The 17613-nt window shown below is 40.3% G+C and overlaps 1 protein-coding gene across 2 annotated transcripts; it reads right to left on the reverse strand.

The window, feature by feature from the left end:
• Positions 1–1248: 1248 nt before the first annotated feature.
• On the reverse strand, positions 1249–11085 carry SESN3 (sestrin 3; the record flags this gene model as incomplete). Of its 2 annotated transcripts, none has more annotated exons than XM_082304453.1 (8): positions 10888–11085; positions 9950–10132; positions 9326–9562; positions 7637–7784; positions 5279–5394; positions 2680–2870; positions 2119–2263; positions 1249–1335 (listed from the first exon to the last, which is right to left on the reverse strand). In XM_082304453.1, exons 1-8 carry the CDS (start codon positions 11080–11082, stop codon positions 1249–1251), a joined length of 1302 nt encoding a protein of 433 aa, XP_082160579.1. In that variant the 5' UTR covers positions 11083–11085. The 2 variants fall into 2 exon arrangements, with proteins under 2 accessions (XP_082160579.1, XP_082160580.1); XM_082304454.1 differs by having other exon boundaries at positions 5279–5416; positions 7599–7784.
• Between the last annotated feature and the right edge of the window lie 6528 nt (positions 11086–17613).

The raw sequence follows: 17613 nt of genomic DNA on the forward strand, positions 1-17613 counted from the left end.
GCAGCTTATTTCTTCCCTTCCCCAATATTACTGGTTGTCCAAGAATGCTTTGTTTTGGGGATGCTTTGGCATCTCAGTATCAGGTTGTCTTAAGCCGTAAAAGCTAAAACAAAACTGCTAGGCCTTAGACAATAAAGAAATTTGGTTTTAAAATTTCTTTATGGCTATATAAGAAGGACACTTTAGCAGTGGCATGATAGGGAAAAAAGCTTGCTTTCTTTTTAAATATTGCACTTTTCTTTTGTTCACTCACACTAATGCATAGAAACTTTTTAAACTTTGAATATTAAAATTTCATGCTATGAAAAAGTTATGGGAAATACATTTCTATACATCCAATATGAAAGAACAGATATGCTAGCCTTCCTTTACTTTCCTTAGTTAAAACATTGAGAAAGAAGAGAGTGCAAAAAAACCCACAACCCTATTTTTGGTCAGCCTATGTATTAACTTTATAGGTGCCAACTAAGCAAATTGCAACATGTGATGAGCATGGATATTGTAAGGACAACTGAGGGTGACTGTCAGTAAAACAAGAGTATGCATGATCGAAACACAGTAAGTGTGGCTGAAATGGCAAATAGTGAGGCCTCTTCTCTTGGGAAGGGGCATGACAAAGCAGATGAATTTTGCACTTCAGTAGCATGCTGTAGGATTTATCATGATTAATTTCACATTAAAGTGTGCTCAATGTTTGCATCCACATCTCGCATCACCTTCAATTGCTGTAGTAAGACAGTGACTGGCAAGCAGTCTCCAGGAGACACAGAAGAATCCAGTGGGCAACTCAATGCAACGCAGCCCGCGCGTCTCTGTCACGAGTCACGACGTGGTGGTACGTTCTCAGGACAAGCAGAACCGATCTCCTGCTGGACTCCACTAATCTGAAAAATGATTGCTTGGAAAAAGAAGTCTCTAAGCACTTCACTCCGGTGCTTAAAGAACAAAGCGCTAGGATTGGATATAATAAAAATAGTTTCAGGATCCTGACCACTGCGCAGAAATCCAGCCAGAAACAATGCAGAGTAGTGCTCCTCAGTGTTACTTTTGTTATCATTAGTAATGTTAAGCATCAAGAAAATAAAACACGTCATTGCACATTACAGCCGTCAAGAAGCACGGCTAAACTTTGACACTAGAGAATTGAATAACCTGATGCTACATCACAAACAGCTTCTGGTGTGTATCTATTTCAAAAGGTCTTTACATACTCAGTAAAAACTCCTTTACTCCTGCCCAGCGAATGCTTCAGGTTAAGTGACGAGTTATGGCACGAAGGGCATACAGAAGTTCGGCTTGCATACGAGCTTCCATTAGAAGTAGATTGACATGAACCTGTTAAAAATTAAATCAGCCATTTAGTTCACCTCTGAATGCAACATCATTTATTCATTTAGGGTAAAATTTCTAACCTTTAGTAAAGTATCACTGCAAGAAACTATGTCCTTTCTCCCTGTACCCTGCTGCAGGACTCCAGGTCCTCTTGAGACAGCTGTGTGGTATGCCAATATTAGACAACATCCTAGGACTGCAGGGAACTAGCCTCAACTGCTGCTTTAAGCAATCTTCCATCTGAGAAGTCCCAATAAAACCATTTGTGTATCCTACGGGTATTAGCTCTTTATGAATTATATTTTTTCTTTACTACTACCTGTGACTGCTATATAGGAGCACAGAATAAGGAACCCTTGTCCGGAAGCATTTAACTTGGATATCTGAAGACACGTTGACATTTTTATTGATGAAAAACACCACGGAGATTACATATATATATATATGTATATGAGTTAAGGTCTTTTTTGATCCCCAAATCCCAAGTATTGGCATACTTGACCAGTTCTGCATTCCCACGTTTATCCACTTTTCTTTTACAGTTGTCAGTTCAATTTTATGGAGAAGTCACTCAAAATAATAATAAAAAAGAATCAGTATTTCCAGTACACTAAGAAGTATTTTTGTAAAATTGGTATCTAACACTCAATGAATGAAACTCATTTGTTTTTCTCTGGTTAAAAACAGTTCGTTTGACAGATACTGCCATTTTTAGGTGTCACCATATTTTCATTTTTAAACAGCACGGGGGTCTCTGTGAAGCCAGTTTGGCTTTGAAATACGTACCTTCTCCGAGTGCTTGAACTGACGCCAGTAACTATCGTACATGCGCTTGGTAGTTCTCTCTGGGTAGCAGGTCACTGTCTTTATGTAAACCTTCAGGCTGCGTTCAAGTAACTGATTAACTTCTCCATAATCATAGTCATCATACCTAAATAACACAGGCAATCACTCTGTTGGATATAAGTTTTTAAAAGCATGGTCTTTTGCAGCATTATGTGCTTAAGTTTGGGAACTGGAGCATTTATTATACACGCTAGAAAACCACTTGCTAACAGAGGATCTGAAAGGCTTAGTACTAGGATGTTGTCTTTTCTGAACAAAGGATACAGGCTGGCTTCAGAGAGGACATTTCTGCAATAATTTCCATCCTGATTCATAACCATTTTCTCCACTAGAAGCAAAAGTTGTGCTGATATGCCAGCAAAACCACTCTAACTTCCAGACTGAGGTACCATCTCCACTTTAACACCCGGAGTCTAAAACCATGTTTTTCACATGGTTCATTTTTCATTCTGTTTACACAGTTTAAAATGCACTCCTAAGCCAGGGGATTTTCGTCCATACCTGATTCCATACATACAGTGGACATAGTTAAATAAAGCTCTTCTTAGCGTAGTTGTATCAACATCTTCATGTGTTGCCATAGTGTTATACGTGAGGTTATATACCATCCGAAACTTCTCATCGAGGAGATGCCCAATATCAGAATAAAGCCTGTTTACAAGGGAAAAGCCATGATTTTCCCAAGTATAGTCCTGCGGGAAGGGAAGGAAATATATAAATGTACAAATGAAGTGAAGTCCCTGTCTGATCCTCTCTATAGCTCAATAGTTTTTGTTGTCTGCTAGTTATAACTTTATTCTCTTCAAAAAATTTGCATTTTGAATCCTTCATCCCTATCACCTGCTCCATTCCCCCAGGCTTCCTGGCAATGAATATCATGTTGCAACACCCCACCTCCAGCTGGATATCGTTAGCCTACAGGAGAAAAAATCCCAAGCTTCTCTTAAAGTGTTGAGGCAATTTCCCTCTGTCTGCTGTGCCACTCTGACCACTGTCATTCTATGTGGGATGGGCCTGTAAGTTTAAAACTTGTTCCCCTTGGAGGCTTTGATGCTTAGCTCTAAGCAGAGATGGAGTATTTACTTCCACCGAGAATGTACACTCATTGGGTAAAGTGCTGAACTGTCCTTGAACAAACTAATAAAATCCAGGCTGCTTTGGTCTTAGACATGCACCTGGACTGCAAGGATAAAAGCTTGCCTGCTTGCCTGCTCAGGAATGAGAAATCTTTGCAGAGCGGTGGCACAGCATCAGCAGCGGATAACGACCCTGCTTCAGAGCAGCGTGCAACCGCTCTCCATGCTGCGGTTATACGCAAAACGTTAGTGTGCCCACAGCCTTGGCAAGTGTCCAGTCATTCAGTCACTGATGCCATCCTTACAACGGAGGGCATCATCTCCACGTCCTTCCTGTGCCTGGCTGTTTTCAAAAGGTACTGCTGGGCCAGGGTCCTCACCAGGCGCTTTAGAGCACGTCTGCTGGACTGGCCTCCTGATTAGGATAGCGGGGAAGAGTATGTAGGACAATATCCAGCTGCCTAACAGAGGCATTCGGTGACATCTGAAAACGCACCACAACATCACATTTGGCCTCCAGCTGCCAGTCCAAAACACTGTAAAGCTTGTGAGAAACATGCCATACCTACCAGCCCTGTGAAGGTGTCCAGGACACCTCGGGCATCACAAAAGCCTCTGAAAACAAGAAGCCTCAGGAGGGGGAAAGCACTGTTTACTAACAGCAGTTAATCCATACTAACAATGAAAAAGGGAAAAAAAAATTAAAGACATTCTCTGTGTATGAAATACCTTTCCTGTTACTAAATTTAAACCCACAGAGACAAAGGCAGTCTTCTTTTATCAGAATGAGGATTGGATCTATCGCGGGGTTTTGGGATGTTACTGCAATTTAAATAGCATTAACAGCAGAGCATTTGGGAGGCTGTGGGTAGATACATCTAACTGCTTAAGAGTAGGACGTACTAATATAGTTAAATTATCAAGGTGACTTCTTTGAATGTAGGCCAGAAGCTGTCCTGTTTATTTAAGAGCAGAGATGCTTTAGTTCCAATTTCAACGTCTGTATAGCTTTTTTCCGTGGGAGCCTGCTGCTCCTAAAGTAGTTAAGCAGAATGTTTGATTTACAGGCACTGACTCTGCCTTATTCTTTTTGGCAATATCTACCTACTTTAGGCTTATATAAAGACCGCAGAGTAAATTATCCAGATCAGCAGAGACTGCTATATAGCTAAATACATTTCCTGAGACTGATCATGGATTCTTTATTTTACAGTCTTAGATACATCTTCTGACCATGAAGTTTTCCTGCACCCACTGTTTTTTTAATTTAAGTTCTCTGATTTGGTTTAAGATTTCTTCTATTGCTTACAATTTATTATTACAGACTGCTGATTAATCTACTCTATAAGCTGGAACAGAACCACCTGTAATGTCCCTCCTGTTATATATATCTCATGAAGAAGTTCATGAGTCTGGTCATGGAAAAAGATGCCAAGATGTAAGGCAATGTACAGGCAAAATGTACATGCAACAGCGCTAAAAAAATATATTCAAATATAGCCAAAACCTTCAGTAATCATATTTAAGAACTCCCTTTTCTTTTCTGACATTCAAAGTCCAGTGATTTGGTGCATATATGAGAACGATACTCACGAAATCGTTCTCACAGACATGTATACAACTATGTATTGATAACCACTGGACAGAGAATACTTGATAAAACAACAGAAATAAAGAGTTCTTCCAGTGAATTTTTTCTACAACATCCGGAGGGACAGAAAAGAAAGTCTTTCTTTTCTGCCTTTCACTTTTATTCCAGATTTAGTGATACGCTTTACAGTTTTCAAGCATTAATTCTGGTAATAATTGGAATAGGACTGAAAGCAAAGTATTCCCTTGTCTGAGATTTACAAATAGTAAAAGACATCTCAGGTAGATTTATGGAAGCTTGCGAGTTATTTAATGGATCAGAAGAAGAAAAGGAGCATGCAACAAACATGCCCTGTACAACCGTTTTACACTATTTGCCCTGTCATGAGATATACAAACATTCTTTGAGTGAATGTACTTTAAAGAGATGGTACCTGAGCTCTGAATGTTGGCAGATGGTCTTCTCCTCGCCTTGCAAAGTCTTTGTACCCAAACCCAGGATCTTCAATGTAGCGGGAGACATCCGTAGGAACTATTTCATCATCAAATGCTGTCAATAAAACAGCAAAATGCTTTGCTTTAGGCAAGCACATGAATTAGTGCTGACTTCCAACTACCACTCTACTACAGGACCAGAGAACAATTTTAGAAGTTGTGCAAAGGAAGAGAGCGGTACGAAGGAAAGAAACATTGCAATCCCAATCTGCTTGTATGGGATCCATCCCTTTCGTTGAGCCAACTAAATGTCAGCCTACACCAGATACCTAACGTACTTCTACAAAATGGGAAGAGATGGGCTAAACTTCTGTCTGGAGGTGTGCTGTTATCTCTGTTGACTTCTGAGGGAGGGTAGGTACCTTAAATCAGGAAGATGAACCCTGTTAGTAAAGTCATTGTGCTAGGATAAGACACACAAAAATGTACCCTTGACAACAGGATTGCTATGCTGAGCAGGTATGGTGTCAGGAATTACACCAGCTCTGTTCTCTAACTCACAGTATGAGCAACCAGAAAGCAATGCAGCACTCCACTTGTAAATATCAGTTGAAGATTATATGAAAGCAAAGAGCTCTACAGTACATCACGCTGAAATTCTGCCAGAAGCTTTAGTAACTAAGCATCTTCAAAGAGCTCCAAAACGTGTCACTAAGCAAGCGCAGGTTCTCTATCAGGAATCAGTCTTTCCCTCCTGAATAAACAGGTGGCTGGATTGTGTAACTACCTCTGCAGAAGTTGACTACTGCACAGCTGACTGCATTTGACCCTGATGTTAAAATCCTGGCTTGCTTCCATGTGCATTGACAGAACAGTTGCCATATGTCCACTGTTAGCACCTTGAAAAGTCAGTTAATCTAAGAATTGCAGAAGTGCTTTATCTCCTCTTTGCCTCATTAAACAATCAAAACATAACTGCGTAGGAAGAAGCTCACACAGCATCTGCTACAGCAAATCCTCAGCAAAGAATAAAAAACGTGCATACACACTCTCCTCTCCCAAGGACTGAATTTCACGAAAGGGTAAAGGGCCAACACATACAGACTCCTCAACTCAAACCAGCAAAGGGCAAAGAGGGAGGAAAGTCAAAAAAACTATCAGCAACCACATCAAAAACCCCCTTCTGTCCCAAACAACACCTCTTCCTTATACACCTGAAGTTGCAGAGACTCATGGAAGTCCTGATTTGATAATGAAACTGCAATGGGTGTCAGTTTATCTGCACTGTTGATGCTGTCTGACCAAAGAAAAATAGAGCAAGAATGGACTATGTCCATTTCTTAAAATCCAGCCATGATGTTGCTGGATATATCTCAGTGATTTTGCATGTTCCTAGAGAGCCACAAAACAATCTCTTTGCCAATCCACAATATATTCTTCTTCCCTTTTGGGCTCAGGGCACAAAAACTTAGATACCTTCAAACATGTTTGGTCTGAAGCTACCAAGATCTAAATTCACAAAGAACAGTTTCAGTAAAATGTGAAGCATTTTATGGGTCACACCTTAAAAAGACACCAGCTATCAAGTAGGCTCTACTATGAGGAAACAGTTGGAGATTCTGGTTGTCTTAATAGTATTCTTTCTTCAAACACTTTCTTTGGAAAAAAAACCCAACACCTTCCTGTCTACAGGAAACAGATTTCATTGTATGGTTTGTTAGAGATGAAGGCCTCCAGGGCATCTGAAGAATACTGGAAAATAAGCTTTCAGCTCAGAATTTTGAACATTATTTAAGAATAAAAAAAAATGCTAAGAATCTCTATCACAACACAGGCAGTGGAACAGCACAGCAGCATGATCACTCAGAACGGTAAGTTAGAAAAGTCCTTTCCAGGTGGGCAGTAAATGGGAAAGAAGTTAAGTCTCATCCCAATCTATTTCCTGAACTAAACGTCGTATCTGAAGCCTACTTATGAGTGTCATTGAAGTTCTAAGCACTGTAGAACCTAAACCTGTGAAATGTTACTGGATGTTTACATGAATGAATTAATTTGAAGATATAAAGCATATAAAGAAAGAGAAGTTTACACCAATCTTTTAAAAGAACCCTACAGGCTTTTTTTTTTTTTTTTAATATACAAAAGGTAAATTTCAAGTAGCAAAAAGGATGGTGTTATTTGCCAATCAAGAAACCTTAAGCAGATGAAGCAAGTGACAGGACAACCCTTACTACACTCCTACTAGACCAAGAGCTAGAATAAAGAAACGGACAGAAAAAGTTGTAGTCACTGAACTGGCCTCGAGTGTTTAGTCCTTACAGAGTACAAACAAAAGGGAACTGGAAAAGCACAAATACCTCCACTAATTACTAGCAGACTCTCCTTCTTCTCCTTTTCAAAGCGAGTTGCCATTTCTTCCTGAGAGGCTTCTTCGTCCTCTTTATCTTCTTGTAGCCTCTTCATCCTTTCCATTAAGGCCTCCAGCTCACTTAAAGAATCTGCAATCTGCAAAAACACCATGACATTCTGCAAAATTAGAAGATAGACAACGTGTGTCATCTTCAGATTTCATGCTCGACAACAAACGTTCTCAAAAACAGATAGCAGCAGCAAACATGAAAACTCATGCCAGGATGCATTTTGTCACATACAGCGTAGACAAACAGCTTTCAGACAGCTAGAAGAAGGGAGCTGGGAAGTGTTACTCTAACCTACCGCAGTAATCTACTGCAGTGGGATTAACAGCGGAAGAGGTGGTGTTTGAATGTGGAAACCATAGTTGCTTATAATATATATTCCACCATGTAGATGGCTCAGGAAAAGCCATCTGCGTGCCCTATGTGTATCAGAAAACAACTTTTAATATTAAGGTAACTTTTTTTCAGTCCATTAGTAATGCAAAATATGTTTCTGAAGAGATACAGTGCAACACTGCAATGCAGGAACACAACCTGAGACAGCAAATCAGTTTTTTCTTTTTCTTTTCATTACATGGGATTGTTGGTTTTGTGAGGAAAACAGGCCTCTTTGCTAGAAATACACCAAAGTTTGGGGTTCTGTGATCTGTACTTATCATTCAGATTTTCCATAAGATAAATTGTTTGGTTTTTCTTTTCCATCATCTTTTCCTTTTGATTCTGTTCTTCTGCCCATAGCTACAATTGTTTTCTAGTACGCTACTCACTGCTTAATAGGCAGCACAGAGTCAGCAGCAGCCCAGTGGGCAAACCACTACAAATGGAGACTAAGGCACCCTGGTGATTTGAGCTAGCATGTCTTTCAGTCCAGAAATTTAAGATACAGCAACTGAACTGACTGATTACATGTTCACATTGTACTGCTAATTTTTAAAAATATATCTAGTGACTCTGCTCATAATCCTGATCTTCCATCAAAGGCGATGAGTCTAATTCATCAATCGGCGTTAATTCAAGGACATGTCTTCAAAGCATTATAGAACCACTTTCCGAAAAAAAAAAAAAAAATCCACATTTAAGTTAATTAACTAGTCATCAAAGTTCTCTGTTGGTTGATTCAAGACTGGAACACAAGCATGAGGAATTAAGTAACTTTATTTCAGACATTTCCTCCCATCTACATGCAAGTGTTTCAGAATTGACCTGTTTTGTGATTGTACGCCTTGAAGTCAAAATTATTATTATGACTTCTCGGTTTTTTCCCCCGATTCTTTTTTCATTCCACATGTTAGGAATATGGATGACACAATGCTCCAGTCAGTGACACACTATCTGAAGAAACTGGGACTTTAAGCTTTCAGCTGAAAGCAAAGTTTTAGTCTTGCCAAATGGGTTGTGAGATTAACTATGAAAATCACATTGCTCTGACTACCATCTGCCGTTATAAAGTGGCTTTCAATAGATTACACTGCAAACTGCTAGAGCTAACACAAGGGTTACCAGACTCAAGCATTCCTGTAAAGTAGACAAAAACTTTCAAACTACCCTGAAATTTAAACAGGAAAGAATGGAAGAAAGTTTTCTAATGCAAAACAGAGGCAAGCAGAAGAATCTTCTTGCGACACTAACCCCAAAGTTGCTACTTGTGAGGGATGCATTTTCTATGTTGTTGTCATTGGTGAGATCACAGACACAGAAGTTGTTGACTGCTATAAGTCTGACTCCATTAGATGTATCCGGATCTCTCTCTGGATTAATGCCACTACCAAACACAAAACTGGCCAAGGCATGATAATGTGCCAACAGGACAACAGCATGCACCAGTTCAGGAAGAGACCAATTATTTTCCCCAGTCTTGACAAGTTTCTGAAATGAGAATAAAAGAAGTGTAAATATAAAAATTCTTTCGGCCCCCAGTTTTACTATAAAATGCTATGTATTTTAAAAAGGGATCAATTCCTTTCTTCCAATAATACCATATTCCTCTTGCACACAAACTCTCACTGGATAAAAAAAGAGACATCTAATATATTGCGTCTTTTCTTTTGGGGTTATTTTAGCCAATGCTGTTCCTAAAAAATAAATCTTGTTGGCTTTGTCACACAGAATAATTTATTGGCTTATTCAGTGCTCTAGTACTTCCCTGAATTTTTTAACTCAAGGTAATGAAGCCTAACCAGACACTTGCGTAGTTCTTAGCAGGTCTAACTACCGGACATTTACTGCTATTACAGGGCACGACTTCACAGGTACCTGAATGTGCTCTTTCGTGATTAGCCAGGGCCGGTGTGCAAGGAGTTTGTTTATTTCGTTCAGATTTTTCAGTCTTTGAGGAATGTATTCTAAACCGTTCAACCACTCTGCAATCCCGCCAGTCTTCAAAAACTCATCAACGTGCATATTTATTAGGTAGGAACACTGATGTCTGGCCGCTGCCTGGAATCATTAAACACAGAGGGACAAGGGCAGCACATTAGCGTGTAATCTGATTTTGCTGCAGGTGGAAGACAGGTTACTAACACAAAACAAAAATACAATTTCATTCCACGGGCCATGTTTTATATTGCAATGTATTTCTATACAGTATGGAGGATTCTCCAATAAAAATACGTTCAATTACTTTACTCTGAATCGCAGAATCTAATTTAGGTTGGAAGAGATCTCTAGAGGAGATCTGGTCCAAACCCCTGCTCACAGTAGGGCTGACTTAGATCAGGTTGCTTGAAGCCTTGTCCAGACAAGATCTCCATCCTTGGAGATCACACAACCTCTCTTGGCCACTGTTGCAATGTCTCAACATACTCATGGTAAAAATTGTTTTTCTAGTGTCCACCTGGAACTTGCTGTGACTTGAATCCACTGCATCTCATCCTGCTGCTGCATGCAGATGGTTAAATATCCAGAAATAAGGGTAGACAGTTCTAACTGCTCTCTGTAAAACCTCACTCTTGTGGGCATGTGAGAAGTGTATTGCTGTGGGAAACAGGGACCCATGTACGTTGCCAATTCTTCCTTCTCACTGAAAATCTTCTGGGTAGGCAAGCTTTATTCTGATGAAAATCAACTACGAAAATTCACCCACTGTCAAAACATCACACTAGTCTCTCCTTTCTAAAGTCTTCTTTTTTTCCTCTTTTTTAAATACACAAGTCAAGGTTGCAGGAGAAAATATATAGCCTGTTGGTACATACCATTATAGCAATGTAGTGCCTATAGGGCAAAGGAAGGGGCCCATCCATGCGCAGCATATAGAACTGGCTGCGGAGGAAAGACTCCAGGTACTGAGTATGGATACTCATGACTTGCGTGATGTTGTCCAGGCGCCCAGACGTAGAGTACTCTTCCACAAGAAGATTAGTACGTTCATCCAAACCATTTGCTTGCATAACCTTAAAAACAAGATGGCCAGACTTAACAAAGAAAGAGATTTTCTCTAGCTTTAGCCCTGGAGAGAAACATATTGTGGTATGAAAGGTGTGCTTGTGTACAAACTTAAAGGCAATGCTGGAGATCTGGATGTGTATTTGTAAATATACATGCTTGCACGCGTGTGAATATACACATACAGATGTTACTTCTATACTGAGAACTGAAGAGCACTTTACATTGTACCTCTGTTACTTTAATATGTTTCCACATAAACCAAAAACATTCTTCTGTAGATCTTTCCGAAACGGCTAAACTCGCAGATGCTTACAGTCAAATCTGTACAGAGAGCTGGAAGTAAGCAAGAGCTAAATGGAAAGTGAAGTGTTTATGGAAGTCAGCCTGTATAGACACATACCACCTGAGCATTCAGCCCTAAAACCAATTTCAAAATTAATGGTGAGGAACTGGGTTATGTAACCAAATTATAGAAACAGCCTGGCAATCTACCCCTTCTGTGCTTGTATAATTGAAGAGGAGATCAAATGCTAATTTGTCCATAACATTCAAGTATTATTTAGAATAGGAATTTAATGCTTTCTTTAAACAAAAGCTGTTCTTTAATTATTCCAACCAATCCAAACCTTGGGCACAAGATGAAATGAAACAGCAAAAGAGTAAGTAGCTCTTGCATTGCAAGCCCTGACACAGTGTTAGTGCTATTACTCAGTGTTTATCACCAAGAACAGCCATTCTCAACATGTTCACCACTGAAGGTACAAGCACAAGACTAGAATACCCAGTATTTATTGTGAAGCTGCACAGTATTAAACCAGCCAGCTTACTATTGCAAACACCATAAAATGAGAAAACATTTTAGCTGGTTTAATGCACATGAAGATAGAAAGTGCCTAAAACCAAGACGACACAATGCTTTTGCTGAAATACTCTATTTAAAATATGTTTTCCTTCTTTATGATGGGCTGATGAACGGACTGTGCCTCAAATATTTTTCCATCAAATCTTATATAAAAGTTACATACAAACAAACACGAACAACATACTTCATTTACTTCTCAAGAATTCACTTCTCACCACTGTACTTCCCTGTTTTAATTTGTGGGCCCGGAAAGAAAGGGAAGCAGCAACTAAGCAGTTAGGCAGCTCCATCATTTTTACATGTGTAGCTCTTCACTATGACAGCTTTTCTGTGTTTTGTACCCAAAATGATGCCTCCTCAGTTTTCTTTAAGCATGTTTTTACCATCGGAAGCTTATTCACACATTAGAGATCATTTTATCTCACTTATTACGGTCTATCACTCGCTCCACTCCAAGGAGCCCTGCTTATTCTTCAGCAAGTGTATCGCCCATGTATTTAAGAGATCTTTATTTCATTTAGTAGTTTCTTGGGGAAATCATACTTTTCTGTCTCTGGAAAGGTTACTAATCTTCTCCAACTTGTCAGGAGTTTTCCTTGTAACAGTACAAGTTATGGAGAAGAAATTCTGCTGATAAAATTGAAATATAATCCTGTAGGACTGCACTGTTGCTATGTTAGGTATAGCAATATGCAGCATTATTGCTTCTGAGATTTATCTCCACCTATATTACTATCCTCTTCATACTGTATATGTACTTCCTCCTGATTTATTACCATCCATGGATCCACAAACATGTTTTTTTATTCTGCTTGTAAAGCCTTATGGCACCTTAACAGGAATCTTTCTTTACAATTAAGTTGTTATTGCTCTGTCCATATTCCTTCCATTATGACAATAAAGCAGGCTTTGACACGAGCAGTGTTATTATCAAGATTTGCGAGACATTCAGCGTGTTACTAATCTCTAACTACCTCCTTCCTATCCACTGTATTATTTCATGCCAAGGAACCGGGGAAAAAAGTAGTCATTTGCTTAACAAACAATATTTAACATTTGTTCGTGATACTGAATAGCTGTTTTATCCATACAGGTGGAGGTTCCCTGCTTGTACTGGGTAACCGCTGGGGTTACTCCTTTCTGAGAGCTACTCAGTGATTCCTCCTGCAGCCGTGGCTAGCACCTTTACCAAGTGTATCAGCTGTGAAATAAATTCATTAACAATTCTCTCAAAATATGTTATCATTTTAACTACATTTATTTTTCTACTTTTTATACAATTATTGACTTTATAAGAAAAATTAAGTCATTACAAAGTTTGGCATCTCAATTTCATCTCGTATTTCATACAAAAGGGAAGCTCTCTTCACAAGTTTGGCTGGCTGGAACACATTTTGCTCCCCTCTTCCCAAGTCTAAAAGACTCTTTTTGACCTCTCTTCCTTTTTGCTTCATTATGTTTTCCTGTTGCCAGCCTTTACACTCTCTCTGTTTGTTTTTAGAGTCAAACCTTGCCGGTGTATAAATGGAGACAGACTCAGAGAACAGCAGCTATCTCGTCTTTCAAAATGCCTTTTTGGCCCTTCTAACATGAATGATCTGCCTTTAGCAACTACTTAAAACAAAAAAAAAGGTCCTGGTTTTATAGTCGCCGATCCCAAATAATTAATTGATCAATAAATAAAACTCTGTGAAGACTGAGATCGCTGGAGAACACCACCATAGCAAAGTTTCTACTTACTGCAGCAAGCTGCAAATCAAGGCTTAAGTTGAATGTTAAGTCATGGGCAGAAATCTTGAGTTTGAAGTCAAAGCGTACCTTTCAACCATAAATTCTCTCAAGAGCCACAGTTACAGTGTAAGGAGTTAGTCATATTTTCAGGTTCTCTCAAACTGAAGGTCAGACACTGCTCTGAGAGCTATATAATCATATCGCTGCAATACTGCACAGGCCTCCCCTTAGGCCTGGCATTAAGAGCAATAAGTGATCATCCCCCACGAGAAGAGCAGAGCTGGCACTCACAGCTGTCTCCAGGAGTGCTGGCAATGGAAAAGATGTCAAACGGTACCACTTGTGTGACCGGGCAGGGTAGTTCTTACCCACTGGAGCCTGCTCCAGAGAAACCATTGCTTTTGCTCACAGAGGAGTTCATCTGGGTACCACTGGGCAAGCAGGATCATAAACCCATCCTTCAGTATTTCCATTTTAAAAGCTACCACCCGCCTGGTGCAGCTAACTGCAAACTTACTTCGTTCTCTGGTATAAAGGCACTTGGTCCTCTTGTCAATGGCGGGGAGACTTGTACTCTTTTTTCCTGCAAAACAGTCACATAATTTGGTCAGCGTCAGGAATATCATATTAAATCGCTTTATCTCGCAAGATGAGATCTTCAAGGCCTGGATTAGGTTCTCTTCCCAAGGCCACCTGGGTGTTCTACAGCCCATTGAGGAGATGAAGCCATCACGCCACGGTGGTCAGATCAGCTTTGCATCCTCTGTACTTTGCACGAATGAACGGCACTAATTTTGGCAAGGGATTAAGACAGAAAAAAATCACAAATCTAATCCTGATTGGTTTATAGACCAGCTTGAGGATATATAGACAAGAGCAATAAAACAGTTGGCATGATGCTAAAATTAGCCTTTTGCCGGACTGAATGGAAGTTCAGAAAGCGGAGGGGAAGAAAAGCCACACTTGGGAAATTATAAGCAAGATGCTGCTTTCTTCAGTATCAGCAACTAATGAGATCCTCACTGTGGACAAGAGTGAAAGCACTTTGTGTGCCAAATATTGTCATGAAAAGCATAGTCCACGCAAACCAGCAAGACCCAATTAAAGACTTGTTCTAGAAACGTGATGAAATGGCCGCCTTGCTCAGCTGCTGAGCCTGGAGGAGAACACCACACGTGGCACAAGCCCTGGTGCGCAAACCCCAGCTACGAGTCATGAAACACCCTTTGAGGATGATATATTTAGTACAGAACAGGCTGATAGTGTAACAAGAGCCAGAGGACTTTTTTGATTTATTAGGGATAAGAAATTGAACTAAGATAAACTATGGAGGCTTTCACAGCATGGCCGCTGACAGCCAGAGAGGTGAAGGGGACCCTTGGGGAGGCTGCCTGCTCCTCTGGTTCACCAGGGGCAGGACCAGCACTGTCCACATCATTCTTGAACCAACGTTGGTCCAACCTCCTCTTAAAGACCCTCCTGGAGGTTCCTCCATCTCTCCAGGTCATCTAGTTCCTCAGATCTTTAGAAAGTTTTCCTCATGTCTAACCTGAATTTCCCTTGCAGTAATTTAAAGCCGTTCCTTCTTGTCTTTTCTTCTTTTCCTCTTTAAGGTTATATTCCACCTATCTAGAAACTACGGCTGTGCACTTTCTCCAGTCCCTAATTGCACCGCAGCGTTGGTGACTCCTAATAAGTTATCTATCAACAGCTGTCTCGGATTTGCATACTAAATATTTTGTGCCCCTAACATAAAAGTCCAAGGTTTTCCATAACAAATGACCCTTAAATACCTCCTACCAGGGGCCTTGATCTTAACCGCCATGTGCACGAACAGCAGCGCTGGTCCCAGAAGGAGCGTGCCACCGATTTCCACACAGGAAAATGAAGCCACTGGAGCTGCGTAACTATTGTCCTGCTCCTTAAAAACATCCTGTCCTTTCTAAATTAGATTATGAAAAAACATGCAAAAATCAGCAGTGATTATTCAGGAAAGATGTTCCAAAGCAAACTCTCGCAGGACAATGAGATTTGTGACTTTGGAATAATTAGCTGCTAAAAGATGCAGAAATAAGCTGGATCTACTGTGTGAAGCCCAGCAGCCAGGAGACAACTTACTGCAACTGCTGCCTGCTGTCACAGCCCCAAAATCCCATAAAATACTTCTTATGAATCAAATGTACTCAGTCTAAAGAAGAAAGGGTATAGAGAGACTGGGTATCTGCACATGCAACCCCTTCCTTGCACAGCTACACAAGGCACTGGAATAAGTCTTCTAGCTTTAAATACACAATCTTGCTAGCAGCCAGTCATTTCTGCCAACATTAAAAAAAGAAATGCTTTCCAAGATTACTATTAAGGTTGCGTTTTACTTGTTTTATGAGGGTTATCTGGATATTAAGAGTTTAAAACCTTCATTTCATACCGAATAATCTGGAGGAAGCAGCTTGTACGAGCGAGACAATTTGGAGAGCTGCAAACTGTCAGCTCTCGCTGAACGCAGGTCTAAACCAGAGCTGAACCATTGCCTTCTCCATCTTGCTCTCTGACCTATACCCTGCTTCTTCAGGCTCTGCAAAGCTGGTCTTCGAGGCCAGACCAGGGCAAAAAACTGCATATGCTGCTTCTAGTGGAATCTGGGCTCCGTTCCTGTGTTTCTCCATTCCATGTGACTGCTATTGCTCCTTTGACCCCGCAGATAAGCTACTGCTAAGGAAAGGAGGAAACGGTACTTGGGTGGATGAATGTAGGCAAGTATCTCCGATTAAGTCCTGTGAACGATGACAGAAAGCCAAGGAGATAGTCAGACATAAAAACCGAGGTGTGTTAAATATACTACAAAAAGGACAAAACGCTGCTCCTTTTGGGTGGTGGTAGTTCCAAAAAACGTAAGCCTGGAAAAAACAGATGAACAACCAAAGCAAGAACAAAAAACCAAAGCCCCAAACATAATAATTCAAGTTGGTGAGTCTAATCATAGCACACTTTCAGGGAGCTGGGTTTATTCTATATTAGAATTGTATACTCTTCCCTTCCATCAACACAGAAGATTACTTTGCCTTCATGCCAAAGCTTCTATTTTATTAAAACTGGTTAAAACAAGCTTGTCAGAAGAAAAGGAGCACACATCATCTGGCTGCACAAGTTCTCAGGATGCTATTAATAAAAATATGGGAAGTTTACAAGCATTAAGAAAGATAACATTGGCTTTGTCGAACTGTAGATAAGAACCCCTGCTTCTGGGCACGCTTTACAGTAGTGATTTAAATCTACCCAAGGACACAAACATGAAAAACTACGTATGGGAATTACAAAGTAACATTGCAGATATATGGTCCTTTACGGTGAAAGTTCTTGCAAAGCTTCACATTTCCCAAGAAAGCGGGTTCATTTTCCTGTCCAACTAGTCCTTGCAGGTTATGCTAGCTATTGGTAAGTGAGCCGGCGTCCCTAATATCTTATTTGAAATCGGATTCTTATGCTAAGTGGCTGAAGCAAGAAACAGGTTGCTCAGCAACCAAAATGCCATATGCACGTATACCGGCCATACTCTGCTTCACGTTCCTCCAGGAACGCGTTGCCAGAGTATGAATAAGTTACCTTAAAAGGTTTGCAACCAAGTCCACTTACATTAAAAATAGAGCCTTTTTTGGGGGTGCTTCTTCAGAAGGAGAAAGATGATGAAGAGCTCAAAGATAAGGAGAGAAAACTGAGCCCAAGCAGGTTACTGGGAGAGGGGCCACTGCAAGCCAGAGCCTCGAAGCAGGTTTTGCAGTAGCACGCTGCGGCGTCAGACAGCAGAACGAGATCTCTGCAGACCATGGGAGAGCTGCTGCAGCAATTCATGAAAGAACAGGCCTGAGCAAGCTTTATCTGCGACTTGCTTTCTCTCCTTAAGCTGCACTTGGAATGGTGTCAGGAGCTAAATATCAGGAATTTT

The sequence above is a fragment of the Platalea leucorodia genome (genome assembly GCF_965183815.1).
Source record: "Platalea leucorodia genome assembly, chromosome: 2".
Taxonomy (NCBI): Eukaryota; Metazoa; Chordata; class Aves; order Pelecaniformes; family Threskiornithidae; genus Platalea; species Platalea leucorodia.